This window comes from Passer montanus, unplaced genomic scaffold (genome assembly GCF_014805655.1).
Source record: "Passer montanus isolate IOZ18808 unplaced genomic scaffold, ASM1480565v1 scaffold8, whole genome shotgun sequence".
NCBI classification, from domain to species: Eukaryota; Metazoa; Chordata; class Aves; order Passeriformes; family Passeridae; genus Passer; species Passer montanus.
In genome coordinates this window covers 10,562,841-10,580,868 of record NW_024373256.1, presented here as the reverse complement: position 1 = coordinate 10,580,868, position 18,028 = coordinate 10,562,841, and the positions used below count along the sequence as shown (strand labels likewise).

Below are 18,028 nucleotides of genomic sequence, written 5' to 3'. Positions count from 1 at the left end.
TACTCCTTTCCCCCTGCATTTCTTAGGAGAATTTAATATGAAAAAGGCCAGAAACATAAAGTTCAAATATGAATGTGGATGTTAAGGTGCATGTGGTTTCTAGACAATCCCCAACAAGGTAGTGCAGACTATTTTTAATGCAGTTCCAAAATGCTCCAATCTACTCAACAGGGTAATTGCAGCACACTTTAGAGCAATTAGCCATTTTAGCATCATTTTCAGTTCTCCTCAGCTATATAAAAAATCCAGAAAAATCAATTACCTAATGAAAGTTATATCTGTTTTAAATATATATAAAGAAAAAACCCAACCACTTTGTCAAAAATAATAGAATAAGCCCACATTTCCTTTTTTTTTTTTTTTACAAGAATCAGTTGCTTGCATATGTAAATCCCCTTTGGGTCTGGTAAAGCTATCATTAAATCTTGCCTTAGTGTCTAAGCAGACATAAATGATACCTTTTTGACCTTTTCTCATACAGTTTATTCAATTTTTTTATCAAAAAAAAGGTCAAAAAAATTTTATAACTTAAAATTCTCTTGCTTAAGAAATTCACAAAGCCAACAGTTAATATCTCTTATCAAATTAGTATTTATTTTGTTTGGATTTTTAATGAGTAAATTAATACATTTCCTGCATCTACCATTTCTTCATCAAAATTTCCCCTTACTGTGTTTGTTTTCAGCATTCAGCTACTGATTATCCTGGCATATTATAATTCATACCCTAAAATGTCCAATGGATTAAGACTTCCCAAGGAATGCAAGTACATCCTAACCCATTGACTGTTCCAGAGCACCACACTGCTGCTATGACCTGGAGATCTTAAATGTTCAGGTGGGAATAAAAGGAAGGATAATATTTTAGGGAGGCAGTGTTATTCCTTCTGTTGCCAAAAAGAGAAAAATGAAAGTAGCACTGACCCTGCTGATTGAGAACAGCAATCCCGGCCTATCTGAGCAGACTCCAGTGAAGCAGAATCTGAGTTTCCAGTAAAATAAGTGCTCCCAGACAAAGGTTATTAAGCTGAGTGCCATGGCTGCTGCGAGCATGTAAAACACTCCTGCCATGTTGTCGATGTCCAGCTGGCTGCTCATGACTTCGTTCTTCTCGTTGTGACAAATACCAGTCAGCCACAGGGTTTCTAACTCTTCCATTTCCCCTAGGGAGAGCAAGGAGTCAAACCAGTTAAAATGCAAAAATCACTGCTCACAGAATTCGAAAATCTTCACAAGTTTAAAAATACAGCACCATTTAATGCTTCATTCGTGGAGCACTGCAGGCTTATCTAGCCAGGAGTTGCAAATATAGCAGATTTCAACTCACAGCACCCTAGTTTCAGATGTCCTCAGATTTCATAAATTACGTGGGAAGTTGGATTCTCTAGAAAGCAGGATCTGTGGTTTAGATAGAACTTTCTTCTGCCTGCTATAACTATTAGGACTTGTTATAGAGAGTGGAATGAGTTAGTGAAGAGCTGGGACAGGCTGTAGTTATCAGAGGAAGAACTCACCAGAGAAGCATCCTGACACTCAACCAGACCCTGTCATGCCCCCTCCTCTCCCCTCCTATGCACTTGTACCTCCCTGATTCACTCTAGCCCCTCCCTTTGGCCCTTCCCTTTAGCATCACAAGATAAATTTCACAAATTCTTGTGATTCTTTTAGAATATACCATGAGAGGTTTGTTCTTTCCCCTCTGATCCATTATAACTTTACTTCTTCTTTGCAAGTAAGCCGCAGTGTTGTGGCTGAAGCTCTCCTGACACATCTGGTCTCTGCATTCATCTCTGGTATCTATTCCCTTGTGCTGCTGCCATTCCAGTTTCCTGAGCAGCAACAGAAACACCAACAGCCTCATCACGTGCCCGAAACTGAGCTTTTCTGGTCTGGCTGTGCCACATCCCTACTGCCATTAAAACACTTCACTTACTTACAGCTAAGGAAGCAAATGCACTCCCTCCCTCTCTTGGGTACTCTTAACTTTGAATCCATATTTCACTGATGAGATTTGGCCTCGGATGAAGGACACTGTCACCTAGCAGTTCTTGCTACTGCCAGCATGGACAGAGGTGGGCAAGAAACTGCAATTGTTCCTGCCAACATTTTTTTTTTTTAATTTTGCATGATTGACTAATTTTCAAACATTTAGTGTTGTTCTTAGTGAAGCACTGCATGGGCATTCAGACCTTTTTATTCTCTTGGGATATAGTCAGCTGAGTAATTATGTTATAATTTTTAATGTTATAAACTTAATTGTTTATAGAAAAAACAGCAGGCAATGTAGAGGGACAAAAAGGCCACTATTAAAAGGACAGTATTAGCTTTCTTGGTGTGTTTTCCAATTTAAGATATGGCTTCAATATGGGGGAAGAATTCCATGGTACAAATCCCTAATCCTTAGCCAGTGATTAGGGAATACATTTTCAATATTATTATAATTCATACATCACTGGAAAAAAAGAACAGGTAAAAAATGGCTAGAAGCTATATTGACATTTCAGCTACCTTCAAGTTAGACTAGAAGATCAATGACCTGCTGTGAAAAAGCATTTTGCAGGATAGAGAGCCAGGGCACCAGGAAAGCTGCAGCCCACAGATAATTTGGATGTGAGTTCCAATTGGAAATGGAACACAAAACTGTGATGGAGAAATTGCTTCTCAGAGAATGTGAATGAAAACCTGAAGTAGAAAGGACAAGTTCTGATGCACTTTAGCAAAGGCATTTCACAAATTTGTAAGAGGGATTATTCCGTCTCTAGCTAATTCCGAATTTAATTTTGTACTTGAAGCACGAATGAACCTCTACATCTGCAAAAGGCAATGTGTCTTCTCCCAAATTACAGTGCTCAATCTTCAAAATACCTAAGAGCATCCCAAAGAAGAAAGTCAATCCTAATGAATCTTTAAAAAATCTTCTAATCCAGGACATTGGGACAATAAATTATTAATTGTAACAGTATAGATATTGCACACATAGATAATTGGGGTTCGTTATTGCATTTCCATATCTTAGAACATTTGGATTTCTTTTGTTCTGCTAAACCTCAGTGGACTGTTTCCCTCGTCTCTCTTTCAAGTCCTCCCCAAGGTCTATGAATAAAACTCACAGAGGCTATAGAAGAGAAAAGAACTCAAGTCCAAAGAGTGAGCAATATTTCTGGTCTGTGCATTAGCTGAAGCTCTGCCAATCAGATCTCATTACTTCCCACAGGAAAACTCACATCTCCCATGATTGTCAGGCATCAATTTGATTTGACTGCTGTGCCCTTTCACTGTTCATAACAAAATTCACGAAGGAATTTAAACCTCTATTTTATTACTGTTTCCTCTGTGTTCCTTTCCCTTTGGCATGTACATCTAAAGTAACTATTGATAATCCAGCAACCTTTCCAAAAACATCCCAACAGAAATGAACTAAGCTTGCTTTGAGTCAAGATAAATGACAGTGCCCTGCAAGTAAAGAAGAACAAAGCATCCCAGAGCCTTGCAGATCCTGCTATTGCAATATCCCTTCCATAATATCTGACAATGACAGCAGTCACTGTTAATTAATGCTCAAAAGGAATCCACATTTTTATAGATAGCAAAGCACTGTTAATCATTGGGTTGTCATATCTATGGAATGAGGCTATGTGGGAATGGACATATTAGGCTGATAATTCTGGTCTCTCCATATAAAGCAGTTGCCATTTCCAGTATATATTTTTACACATGTGCATAAATATTTATATATATTTGTGTGTGTGTGTGTATGTGCACACAGAAACACTGACAAAATTGGTAATAATTTAACTGTAATAACACTTCAGCATAGCTGACCCTATAAAACTGGTCAAAATGCCCAGTCTTCTTATTGCATTTCCTGCCCATTACACTTTAAACCAGATATTCACAGAAACCATAACATTTTTATTACAAAATCCTCAGGCATGAAAAACTTTTTTATCTGTGGTGTCAGTTCATTCCTTATTGAAATCTATCACATCAAAATTTGGCCTGGAGTTTGAATTCAAAACATTGAACTATGAGGCTAGTTATAATTTGGTTCAGAAAATAAATTAATTTAAAAGAACAAAGTCCATTTGGAGGAATGTCATCTTTCAAATCCTTTTGGATGGTCTGACTTGTGAGCTGAATGTGTAGGGTGATGACACCTATAGCAATATATTACACTTGGCAATTGAAAGGCCAGCAATTTGTGATTACCAGGCACTGGAGAATTCAGTCATCCCTGTGTGTGCATAATACTCATTAGCAATTGGGAGCTCCAATTATTCTATAAAACAGACCTTGGAAATCTAAGTCAGCAACCTCAATATCCATAAATGCCAGGCCTCACTGAACTGAGTGTTAATGGAGTTCAAGCCTGCATCTAATGGGGGGGTCTCAGGTTACTCATAAATATTAATCAGACTCATTTTAAGGGTTTTTGTTTTCACTTCAGGCACTTACTAAAGGAAAGTAATGCCACAATCATTTCCTACCTTCATTCATGTGTGGACTAGATTAACGTGTAAATGAACAGCTGCAGATCTCAGCAGCAAAGTACATCATGACACTAGCAAAGACCAGAAAATGCAGTGTTGCTGTGTATTTGACAGAAGAAATACAGTGTTTATTTTCTGTTTAACATATTCATAATCTATTTAACCTGAAAAACTCACAAATGACTACATGATTCCTACACTAAGAGATATTTTAAAAATTCTATAGCACTATATAGTAAAAGATCTGCTTCATTTATAATGCAAGAATTAGCACAAGCAAGTGCTTTAAAAATCCATGGTTCAAGCAATGTTGAGTGTCCGCAGTATTCATTCAGAACACACTCCAATAAATTGCAACATTCCAGCTCTCTCACTGGTAATCCAGCACTATTTACAAGGGGTTCGGGTTGTAGTGCAAACTGTGCTCCCATCCCTTTGTCTCCTCCTGGGTTTGTCCTGTGGCTATGGAGCTCTCTGCTGGGGTTGTTTGCACAGAAACGTGCAGTTGCCCATTTGGCCTGCATATCCCACAAGGGCCTTCCTCTCTACATAAACTCCTCTGGCCTATTTCACACGTTATCATCCTGGGAAGCACTGATAAACTGTCTACTGTGTCCTCTAAACAATTTTGTCACAATAAAAATTTCATTATCCAGACACAGAAACCATACAGTCGAAAGGGTAGAATTACATGCTTTTCCTCATCAGGGCCCTTAGCAGGCTGTGCTACCTGTCCCTGGTGCCCAGTTGACACACCCACAATGTGCTTTTGCAGGCTTTTCCTCATCAGGGCCCTTAGCAGGCTGTGCTGCTACCTCTCCCTGGTGCCCAGCTGACACACCCACACTGTGCTTTTGCAACCTGTGTCACTGGCTCTTGAGATGTGCCAGTTCCCTGGGACTCTTTTAGGGGGGTCTCCCCAAGTTCCTTTTGTTTCTGTGGCACACAGGCACTTGGAACCACCTGAGCACTGGAACCCTCAGTGCTGGTACACCTGCACCAAACTGCCAGGCCCTTCAGCAGCTGTATCAGCAACTGCAGCTGAACGGGCAGTCACCCACCCCTGACTCCAAAAAACATTGCTTTGCATCAATGAGAGCTGTCTGGAAAAATTAATTCTCCCGTACATTGTGTTGTGTCAGGCATGGCAGCCATCCCTGCTCTGTGCAGCCTGCACATCCTGCAGGAGGAAAGGATGCCCTATCCCAGTGGGGAAAGCAGAGCTGCAGCCCAGCACCCTTGCTGCCTTGCTGGTTAAGTACAGCAGACCTCTGGTGTCAGCACTTCCCTGGGACTTGCATAAGGCAGGGGCCAGGAGCAGGTCGCCGCAGGAGAGCTCGGCGCATGTGTCACAGCAGAAGGTGCCAAAGGAGCTGGCTGCTGGTGACAGTGTCAGGGCTGGGGGCTCTCGTGCAATGCCCTACCCTGAGGTTCAGCCAGAGCAGTCAGCACAGCAAACTGGCATGCACCCAGTAGAGATGATGAACACGAGGGTTAAATATATACACTCACACTGGTCAGATGTAGGGCACCATCTTCAAGGACCCTGGCAGCACTAACAGAATCACCTGCTTATTCAGGCTGAACAAAAGGTAATCTTCAAATTTAGGGACAGACTGCTTCATATTTACTGTGGTAGAACTCCCCCTAAATGACACAGGAGGAGGCTAGCAGCCCACCACTTGGGGACTCTAAAATAAAAGGGTGTTTCCCCCTGAATAGCGGGGTCAGCAATCAAATGAGTTGATGTGCATTTGGTTCAATAAGCTCATCAATTCCAATTTGACCCAGTTATATGATCCATACAGAATGTTTCAGAGAAGAGATTATATAAAAGCACAGCAACTTTTCAAATTCAGCCTGGATCCCCCAAAACAATCTCTCTCAGTCTTATTTTCTGAGTTATTTCCCCCTGTAAAAATAGCAAGAGGAACACAGATGACTGACAGCAATAAACTTACTGTGAGCTAATGACTTCACTCTGCATGTCCCCATTAGTTAAGGATGAATTAACAGAACTGCTAAGCACGACTTTCAATATTACAATCCCTCTAACTCTTGTTCAGCTACACAAACGCCCTCCACTTATACACTCACACTCTTCAGTCACATTTGTTCCACCCACTGCTTAAGGAGGACACTAAATATATAAACAGAAAATCACTGTGATTGTGGGTGTATTCTGCCTGAGCAGCACACACTGAAAATATGTCCTTATAATCACATACGTATTTCCTTCTTGGGCTTTATCAGCCCGTGTGAGTCACACTGCTACACTTCCTTATAATCTAGACACTGATTTGGAAGGCTTATGCTAAAATATGAACAAAATAGCAGAGAGCTTTCCCCTTCCAGATGTAAGGGGGCAAATCTCATTTCCACAGTTACCTATTACCCGTAAGGACTGGGAAGCAATTATCCACCCAGGAAAACAATTCTTAGTGTACTAAGATGCCCTAAAAGCACATGAAGATTAACTAGAACTGAAAGTTATTAGAAAGGGATAACAGGCTCTGTGGAAACTCAGACGAGAACCAGTTTTCTTCTTTATTTCTCTGAGTCTCTAGTTGCTTTAAAGTTTTCAGTTTCAAGGGTTAAGGGCTTAATACAGCTGTACCATCTGCCCTCTTCCTGGAGATCTCTTCCCACACTGTCTTTTGAACTGAGCTCTCAATCTGCAGGTAGTGCAATACATTACAAATACCTCAGATAAGTAGATGCATAACCTGGCCAGCTGACTGGAATTCAACATTCCTCCCCAAAACTGCTCTCTTGGCCCAGCTTTTTCCATTCCTGGTATCCAACCAGTTCTGCTGCTATCAGTGTTTTATCCCTCTGTTCTGCTGCATCCCTCATAGCTAAAGGCTCCTTGCTGTCTTTCTCTTCATCCCATTCACACTCAGAACCCCTCTCACTATCTTAATTCTGAAGCAGCTTTGTCATTTGTAGTTCAATAATCTCATCTTCTCAAAGAGAGATAGGAGAAAAACTGAAAGAAAGAAAGAGAAGGCTAAATTCTCCTCACTTTCTATGCACCAGTGGTTTTACACCAAATCCCAAAGACTGAGTGCTATGGGTTTCAGAAACAATGCCTCCCAAATAACTTAGTGGGATATTTTTAGAAAAAGTACCACTATTTAAATGGCACGTGCAGCCCAAGGCAGAGGAGTATCAGCAACACCAGGGCCAGCAGACAGCTGCCTACAGTTCCTGCTGTTCCTGGGGGAGCACGGGTGCGTTCCCAAAAGCTGCGTCCGGAGCTGCAGCACGCCGGGCAGTGCCCGAGCCCTGTCCCACTGCTGGCACCTCACCCCCTCTGTGCCCCCAGCAGTGACAGCTGCCAGGTACCACGCTGCTGTGGGGACATCAGCCTGCCCAGCTGCTCCTACAGAGGTTCAGAACAGAAATCAAAGCAGGGATCATGCGTTTCCTCAGCACGCGGTGTTTCTGCTCTGACATTCCTGGGGCCGTGGGTGGAGGATCCAAACAAAATGATGGTGCTGTTTCTTAGCAGCCGTATCATTTTTGTTGCTTCTGAACTCCTGGGTGCCTCTATGTCTCAACAGAAGATTGAGATTCTGTGTCTCAGTAGACATATTTTTACTTCTTTGTTAAAAAACAATGGAAGTTTCATCTTGTGACTGCAGCAAAACAAAAAAAGCAGCACAACCACCACTGGGCTTTAGAGAATCATCCCAATGATCAACTATCTTAAACAAAGCTGCAGATGTTAATCATCAACTCAAAGCTTTTGCAGATAATGAGATGTGCTGTGCAGATAGCAAGATGAACAAAGCCAGAAATTCACTAGCAATGCACTTCACTCATACCACTTATATGAGAAAAAGCAACTCCTAACTCATTCTGTTAGAAAGATTCAGAGTTCCAAAGCAATTAATCTTGCACTAACAACTAAACAATTCATCTCAACTTCCCACAAGCAGGGCTACATATGTGAACTTGCACACACCAAGGGATGGAACCTTTTGAGCACAACTATACTTTTGAGACAATTAAGTAGCTATTCTTTAAACTCCTCAGCAACTCATTCCCATTCTTCTTTCCTCTGTCTCTTTTCCTCCTTGTTAGTGTAACAAATTTGGCATCTTGTAGCCTGCTTTCTTACACTGAGACTTCAGAGCTGCTCTCACAGTATGATTGATAATTGTCGGTGTAATTGGTCCACCCAGTAGAACTATCCTCAGGATGGGAACAGTATTCATAGAGAAACATATAGATAAACCACCAGTGAGAGCTTGAAGTTATCCCTAACACGAGCCTATATTCCTCTATATTTAGTTAACTCTTTTTCCAGTGCCAACAAGATTAAAAAGAGGTTCAAAGTCATTGACTTTAATGCAGAAACAGCATCATGCTTTGAGGAGTATGAAAAGATGCCCCTGCATGAACAAGCAATTAATTCTTCAGTTGGATGTTTAACATCAGCAAGGAAAAGGGAAGAGGTTCCTATCCACTGCACAAAAAATTCATTTCAATGTGTAAGTGAACTGGCTTAGATGGGAAAATGATAGAGAAGCAGCAAGGAAAAAATCAAATGAGAAAAATCACAGGAGAAAGACACGTGCAGAGGAAATTGGAAGCTCTAAAATACATTTCAAAAGGCCATTTCAGTACTGGATAAATGTAAAAAAGAAATGAGATCATGGCTTTTTGTATGTGCAATCAGATATACTTTTACACAAATTACTTGGTCTTATCCAAGTATGTAGTATAATCCAAAAAGGTTTTTCCTCTTATTAACATATTATTCATATAAAGAAACTGTGTTTGTTGAACTCATTAGAATGTTTTCTTCTTATAGTTATGGAACTCATTAGGTTTACAATCATTCACTGAAATTATTCCATACCCTGATGAATGCCCTATTACACATACTGAAGAATAATTCAATCCTACTTGGGGCTCTGCTCTTTTACAGGCTTAGTCTTTGAGAATAATATATTCTACAGAAGCAATACATATGAAATAAGATTTCTGCCTTCGTTTGTGTTTGCCTATTTATTTAAACAACCTCATTCAGGCTCCACTGAGGCTTTCCCAGGAGTACTCTCTTAGGATGAAACTTTCCCCCCAACCATACTTGCTTTTAGTCTAGAGAACTTCAAAGAGATTTTTAGTGATACAGCAAAGTGATGTTGGTCTGAACTCTGGGTTCATCCCTTCTAGTTCACCAAAACAGAGTTATGTAAGTTCACAGCTAAAAAGATTATCCATCGAACTACTGAAGTTAGACATGGATTACAAAATCAGGTCGAGCTAGTTCCAGGCAATTACTCTTTACATTTAATTTCTTGGTGTTTAGTTCCAGTTCACCTGCAATGTACTTTGTAACTCAGTAGAAGAAATTTCATTATTAGGGCTTTTTTGTTGTTTTTTTTTTTTCTTCTTTTTTTCTCCTCCGTTTGGTGGCAAGTCAGTGATAGTTGGGGTTTGCTTTTCCTGAAAATGGTCATCTATGGCTGTGAGACAGTGAGACAACATAACAAACAGTTCTGGGACTAAAAGATACATACCTACAAGAATTTCTACACATCCTATATGTCCAACTGCTATTCTCTGTACTAGAGCCCACAGCATTTTCTGAACAAATTTAGGGATCCTTCATACGAGAAAAGTAATGTTTTAGCATTCCTGTGTTGTTCAGAGTAACTCCTAATGGTAATGAAAAAATTCCATAAGTGTAGTCACAATCCCCACGGTCTGGGCATTCACCATGTTTGCTTATCTTCTGGGCAAGATGAGCCAGGGTGCAGCCATTTCATAATTGAGGTTTCATTCACCCGGGTATTCCCTTTATCTACTGCTATTCTGGAAGTTTTAATATTGAGTTTTGTGGACAGTTCATTTGTATTATTTTAAGCAACTAAAAATGGGTGAATGATATAAGCATTTGTACGCTATGGAAGTCCACAGATCAAAGTGTAAACACAGGGTAAGACCTTTCACACTTTGCTCCCACCCACTTTGTTTTGCACGTGATATTCAGAGTTGAGGTGAAGCACAAAAATGCAGCACCTTCAGTATTTTGATGAGATTTTTCTTAAATAGCTTCAAGTGCTTTCCCTTCTATTTCATTTATTTTCTTTCTCTGTGATTTAGTTTTTTGTGTTGGATGAGAAGTATCAAAAATGCTGAAGTAGTAAGCATGAAGGAAATCTAAAGTGAAAGGAATAAAAACCCAAGTGTTGCTCTGGCTACATCTAGAGGGGTTAGCCCACACTGAGAAAGACAACTCAGATCCTCCCTCAGGCTACAGAAGATTTTTCTTCTTTAGTATGGGCCAATAATTCAACTTCTCAGATTCAAATTCCTCATTTAAAAATGGCTCCAAATTATAGCACCTAATAATTCTTAACAGTGTTACACAAACAGAAAATAATACTCAAGAATATGTGAATGTTTGAAAGGCAGCCATTGCAGATCATTCCTTCACCCAAGTCAGAGAAGTTTCTTCCACGGCCTCTCTAAACCCAACAGATGGATATGATGGCACTATGACACTATTATTTCCATATTTACACCAGACAAAATGCATTAGTCGGGATGATGACACCTCTTCCAGCTCTTTAGTGTTATTATTGGAGTAAAATCCAGGTGCTGGAAGACTTACACACTCATTGTCTCCCCCATGAAAATTAATGTCCTGTGGTTTATGGAACAAGAGAACTATGCTAAGTCCTGCTCTCTGCCATTGCTACTACACTGAAATTCACCATTCTTACCCTCAACTGCTTGTTACTGGTGACATTAAACCCATATTTATCTTTTGATAAAACGCTCTCACTGATAGAGAAATGCAAAGTCAACATACATATCCATGTAAAGAAACAAAATAGAGATTATGTAATACACACCACATTCCAATCTGATAGAGGATTTCATCAGTCACACCAGAGAAAATTTTTAATTACCATATTTCTATTTGCTTTCACGGGTGAAACACGAAGCTTTCTACAATCAAAAAGGAGTTCATACCCTCTGTGGAGACTGAGTCATCATTGCTGTTTTCAAATATATCAAAGATGTGCAGCAAGTTTTCTACCGCAGGGCAGAAGTGCCAAGAGGACCTACAGTTCTTCTATTTCATGTTAGAATAAAAAATATTTGTTTGAAGTACTATGAAACGATTTGCCCTAATTCAATTTCATAGGCATTCTTTCACCAGAAGTTTGAATGAAACCATCCTAGATTAGGGATCCCTCACATCGGTTCAGAACTGAACTAAACACTTTTTTAGAGCAGAACAATCATGGTGAAAGATAACTCATCTACTAAGGAACAGCTCAGAGACAAAAACAAAGGAAATAAATAAGTGGATAAATGCTCTCTAATACTTAGGCCAGCTTCACATTGTGATATACATGAAAATACTTCCTGAAAATAGAGGCCAACGCCCTTGGAGGTGAGCTGAGTTAGGTGAGTGGAAGAGAACTCCTGTCTCAGCACCAAGAAATAATTTTACTTTGTTTTACCTTTTTAATTTAAAGACTTCAAGAGAACAGTACTAGCAGGCTCAGAGCTACTAAAACTGAATTAAATGTGCATACACAGAGGAATAAAAGAAAGGAAAAAAGCTTGGTCTGTACCATCTCCCACAAACTGAAGGAGGGCGAGATCAATTTGTCTCTTCCAAGGTGATCCTTTCTGGAGAGCAATCCCATAGCCAGTAGTGGCAAAGATGTACCCACTGCCTATGGTGACAAGTTTGCAGCCTTCATCTCTTCCAGCCTTGTAATTCAGCACTGCTGCATCATAGATGAAAGCATCCAACTTCCTGAAATAAAAGAAAACATTTTACAAACCAAATCATTAGGGACAGCTGTTGTCAGACTTCTTTTGTCCTTGATGTTAGGACCCTGTTGAATATCATATGGATTCTTTGATATCATTAATTACATATCCTGCTCTGCTGTATCTAAAATTAACAAAAGGCATCTATTTTAGTGAGGGGAAAGTAGGACACATAGTTTTGCATTTCTATTTTAAGGGATGCTGTTAAAAAATACCGAGCAGGAGAAACCAATCTACAAAATGTCCTGCCCTGATATCTTTGTATCTTTGCTCTTGGTATGGATAATAAATATCTTGAGATTAAAAATGGTCTCCAAAACCAACAGAAATTACAACAGAGAACTTAGAATTGAAACAAAATAGAAAATTAGTATATTTCAAATACTGAAGGAGATTGAAAATGTTCACCAGTTTTACATACACACCCTTGTTTTACTTCTCTTTCTAAAAATAAACAGTGAAGGTGCGGGTTAAGTCCTCGATAAGACAATGTCCTTGGTATGCTCCAGTATGTCAAAGTCCTTGATATACTGGAGTATATCCCATAGAGCTACCTAAATCCCACTGAAATATGATAGAAAATATTTCTTTATGATTCACAGTACCAAACATACTATTTGTGTATCTGGAGCACAGCAGGAAGATATGTGAACTTGTGAAAAAGTTTAAGCCTTTTAACTCATCTACCTAAAAATAGAAGAATGGGATAATCCCATTCTCTAAAGAATACAGGGAACAGGAGTGGAAAACAAATCTGGTGAAGAAAGGAAAAGAAGCAATGTCCTCCAGGGATACGTTCTGAGAAACAAGTTACTGTAAAGCAAGTCAGAAGGCAGGTGCATGGATGTTTCACAAATGAAGGCAGTGAAATGCACATAAAGAGGAGGCCATTTGGAAGGACAATCACTTGACAGCAGCACATCCCAGTCAAAGCAAAGGCATTCTTACACTGCTAGAAATCCATATGCAAACTTCAAAAATAAATAGATAAAGCTTCATTTTGCATTACTGCCCTCATCTGCAGCCAAAACCTTTTAAGATGTTTACTACTTGCAGAAGAGCAGCAGCCTATGACAGCAAGAGGAAAAAGCTGTTGGGGCTTCAGCTCCAGCCTCACCTGAGTGACACACAAAAGCAAAGCCACCCCATTCCCAGGAACACACCCTGCCTTCCCGGAGGAATTCAGAGGAGCTGGAAGGACAGGGCTGCACACTTGGCTTTGCTGGGTGGTGTGGGGAGTCTCCCCCTGCCTCTCCCGGGGGCTGTGCAGCCCCAGGCACGGCCAGCTCTGCCTGCTGAGCCTCTGCAGAGGCACAGAGCATCACCTGCAGCACTGCTGGAACGGTCTGATGGGCTGCAGCTGACACAGCTTGGCACAACACTGCCCACCAACAGCTGGGGCCTGTCTCCATGGAAAGGCAGCTATAAAAATAAATGTACTGTGGCACAAACAGGTACAACAGCATCAGCTTCAATTACATTATATCAGGATGCACCAGTTGTGAATTCTGTTGCCATGAAGTTTTGGAGTCACGCTTGCTACTAAGCTTAAATCAGTTTATGTTGATAAAGCTTTCATTTATACCCACAGAATGGAGAAGGACCTAGACATATCACATTCTGACTACTAATAGAAAAAAAACCTCAACAACCTTTCATGCATATCATAATTCAAAGTTTATTCATAAATAATCAATCAACAGAATCCTAACTTTTTCAGAACTCTAAATCAGATTCGAAAAATGTGGCACTGAAGAAACCTGTGTCTATCTCACATTAAACCAAGAGGAACACCAGGAGAGAATTAAGTTGTTGGATTTTGTCTGCTGTCATGAAAAAGGGAAATTCCTGTCACTAATTGCTGTTCTTTATCGCTTTCCTTCAAGGATATTTATCCTAACAGCCACCATTCAAGTCATCTAATTGAAATTTAGTGAAGTGGTTAACTCAGAGTAGAGGTGATTCAAGCAACCATTAAAAAAATAGTTGGCCCACCAGTTCTCTTGCTTTTCCCCTCTTCTCTAAAAGTTGGTGCAACCCTGCATTTAAAAGTCTGATTAGCACCACCAATGCTCAAAATCTGGTTTCCCCTTTCCTTTAAATGGATAATTTAATATGCAGAAAATCACTAAACATCTGGTAGGCAATGTCACAAATTCAATCCATAAATAAAACATGGATGCCTACCTGGCACTAGGGGTAATTAAATTGGAAAGAGCCAAGAGGGTGCTGGGCCACTGCCCAAGCCTGCAGCCCTCAACATAAGATCAGTTTTCTAAATTATGGGCTTTGATGCAGCACTTGAGAGACAATCTTTCACTGTATGGAGAGCAACAACAAAAATCTATGTCCTTTGGGTAGGCTCACAGTGGGAAAAAACCTCACAAACCTGCTTGCTGTGCCCTCAGGACATTGTAGCTTTTCTGATCTACAGCAGACAATTACCAAAATCAATACAGCCCAGCCTCAGTGGCTGACATCTGCAGTTATCTGTGGGGAAGGGAGGAAGGGAGGAAGGGAGGACTCTCCCCCTCTCAGACGATGCTCATGGCTCAGGGACTGGGAGGTGTTGCTCTCTCCGTGGGTACAGACACTGCTGCAACCAGACAACTAAAAACACACTCTGGAATTTGTCATCTGTTTATTCTGGGATTTATAGTTTTGCAATGTAAGCACATAAAACACATGCTGTTAAACACAGAGAAAATATAAAGAGTCAGCTATCCTTCTGTCAAAACAGCCTCAGTGAGAAATACAAAGGAAGATCTCTTTGCTAAAGACTCCAGGGCAAAAGCCTTGTGCTGCCTCTGAAATTACACTCTTCACATGCAGTTTGCCTCCTTAGTTACTGAGCACTGCAGTAAAACCTTGGGACAGAAAGACAAAGCACAGCCAGAGTTTCACTCACTCGCTGTGGAAATGCCTCCCCAGTTTCCCAGGAGTCTGGGATCAGTGCAGTGCTCACAAATGGAACAGGTTCTGAGGAAGCAAAGGCTTTACTTTTGAGGACTTTTTCTATACTGCTTCTGTAAGGTCACAACAAATCCCATTACACAAATCAATTTAAAAACATGAGGTACTTTCCTGACAGATGCTGAGAGCTGAAGGTTCTGCTGTCAGTCGCTGCCCAATGTCTTAACTGTAAATCAAAAATTGATTGCCTTGAAAAACTCTTGGTGTCCACAAATACAAACTTATATTCACCATATATTTTCTGCATTTCCAGCATAACTCTTATAACCTCTCGAGGCTTAATCATCTCTTCATCGTGTGCTGATTACAGAAGTGCTGTTCCTGCAAAGCTCCAGAACACGCTGTACCCCTGCAGCGTGGGCAGGGAGGAACAAGCCCCAAATGAAGCTCTCAGATTTTAGGGCACCCAACTCTTCCATCACTAGGAGGTGAATTTCTGGCATTCCAAATTTTTAAGAACTTTCAGATAGTTATAAACATTTTTCAATTAGTGTTTCCAAAAATGGAGACAGCAAAATCTGGGCAAATCCAAAAATGTGACCCTTTCTGAGCAGTTTGCAAAGCTGGCAGCTAGATCAGCCCTGGAGGAAGACAAGGCAGGGATGTGTGCAGGCCAGAAGGCTGCTGGGAACACAGAGGACTTTCCTTCCTGCCATGTCTGTGTGGGGAAAGCCACAGCTGCTGTTTTGCTGGGCTCTGATGGAACAGCCAGGCTGGGTCACAACGGGGACTGCTGGCCACAGGAGCCCTTCCTTGTCCTGTCATTCTCCAGGCAGGGCTGGGGAGTCTGGAGCTCCAGCTCTCCCTAGAGAGACTGGCAAGCCCCAGAGTTGATTCTTGTGGCAGCAAAGCTGCAGTGTGCAAGCTGAGCACGCTGCCACTGAGGTTACACAGACCAGGCACCCAGCGAGCTCAGAGCCCCCTGCAAGCCTCAGTCACGTACAAATGAACAACTCCCTGTGTGCTCAGTGCAGCCACACCAGGGAGTGAACAGCTCTGTCACGTTGTGGAGGTTTAAATAAACTGGTAAGAAATACTAGAGAGCTGAGAGAGAAATGTCAAAGCTGGAATGACAAAGGTTCATAACTGCCATGAACTGGTCAGACAGGACAGGCACCTCCACCCGGTGCAGGGGAGGAGGAGCACGGAGCTGTGGCTCATCTCAGCAACAGCCAGGTCTGCAAACTCCCTCACAACTACTGCAATAATCCTGGCTAGCAGGAAAAATAAACAGTTTGGAATATTTATGTAACAGTGACTACAAAGGCAGATGTCCTTCATCGAGCAAGTAGCAAGAGGAAAGGCAATGGGGAGAATTTTATCTCACAGCATCAGAGAACATCAGGTGGTATGAAATCATGAATTGGAATAGTTCTACAAAAACCCAAAAGGACATTACTGAATGTGATAATTTGGAGTGGGAAATATGTGAAAAGTAAGTGTGGACAGTCTCATAACAAAGCATTTATGATTCATCAAGAAGGATAAAAGTTGAAAACTCAGAATAGCTATTGCAAAAATTCATTCTAAAGCATTGCTGCACACATGCAAAATTGCCTGCGTAGAGAAAATTTAAGTTAGAGAAAAAGGTACAGAAAAGCAATTTCAGGAAAGTTGAAAATGCTTCCATGTAATTTTCCCCATCTTTATTATTGACACAACTTTTCATTAAATCCTATGATGAAAACTGAAAAGGAAGGTGAGGTAAGTGCTCCTTTAGTAGTCACTTCTCCCTTACAACAGAAGTATAACACAACTAAAAAATGTTCCTTTGCTTCCTTAACCAACTACAAGATCCTTCAATGAATTTGTTCTCTTGATGGAATGATAAGTAAAAATCTAAAAAAACCAATCTCCCCAGTAGTTCTGGAGCCACAATGACACTAGGGAAAAGAAAAAAAAAAGTGTCCACTTAAGGCTGGATTAAATTTAAGCATATGTTTTTGGAGATCATCAATAGCAGTGTTGGGAAGGCAGCAAGTACAAACATACTGTCTGTAAGATCTGATGGGTTTACATCAAACCATCATTTCATCCCTTCTTTCTCCACAGAAGAGATAAAAGAAAGTGTGTCAAGAGTGAACAATGAGGGAGAGCATCATCTGTGTCTCTGTGTCCTGGGGATCCAGTGCTGAAAGGTCACTGTGGAATGACACAGCAATCAAAGGGAAAGAATGCTGCTGTGAAGATGAGGCTCCCATGAAAGTCTCTAAAGTGACACTTTGATACTGCTGGAGCAAAAGCAGATATTTAACCTTTCACATGAAGGACTGTTGATTCCTCTGACACAGTTTTGACTAAAATGCATTTCACCTTATCTGATGCACTTCATCACCAGCAGGGACTTTATCTTTCAGTACATATTCAAATGGCTCCTCACAGAACTGAACTTCACACACACTGAGTGGATTTCCTGACATCTTGATATTGCTTGAACAGCCACCCCCTGCAACAACACAGGTCAGCAAAGTATAACCCAGTTAAATGATGAACTCATGAGCACAGAACCAGCTCTCAGCTCTTCTCCCAGCTTAAACTGTCCTCACTTCAATCTTCACACAGGAAACAGACAAAATTTGAAAGAGCAGGTTCTGACAGACATTAACACCACCATGAGATGTTGTGGAGGCTTCACCCCCCTGTCAGGGCAATCCCAGCTGCCAGAAAATCCATGGAGAACCATTGGCTGTGGTTATCGGAATTGCACATTCACCCTCCTCACTCACAGGAGCTCCCATCCACCACCCTCTGCCC

At 40.9% G+C, this 18,028-nt stretch overlaps 1 protein-coding gene across 4 annotated transcripts in view; it reads right to left on the bottom strand.

Annotated features, from left to right (window-relative positions):
- GRIN2A (glutamate ionotropic receptor NMDA type subunit 2A) overlaps positions 1 to 18,028 on the bottom strand; it is a 160,399-nt gene that overhangs the window by 11,361 nt on the left and 131,010 nt on the right. For all 4 annotated transcript variants that reach the window (XM_039732353.1, XM_039732354.1, XM_039732355.1 and 1 more), the window contains 2 exons: positions 12,097 to 12,284; positions 924 to 1,162 (listed from right to left, as the gene is read on the bottom strand). In XM_039732353.1, the coding sequence (XP_039588287.1) occupies positions 924 to 1,162; positions 12,097 to 12,284 (427 nt within the window). The remainder of the gene's footprint in view (positions 1 to 923; positions 1,163 to 12,096; positions 12,285 to 18,028) is intronic.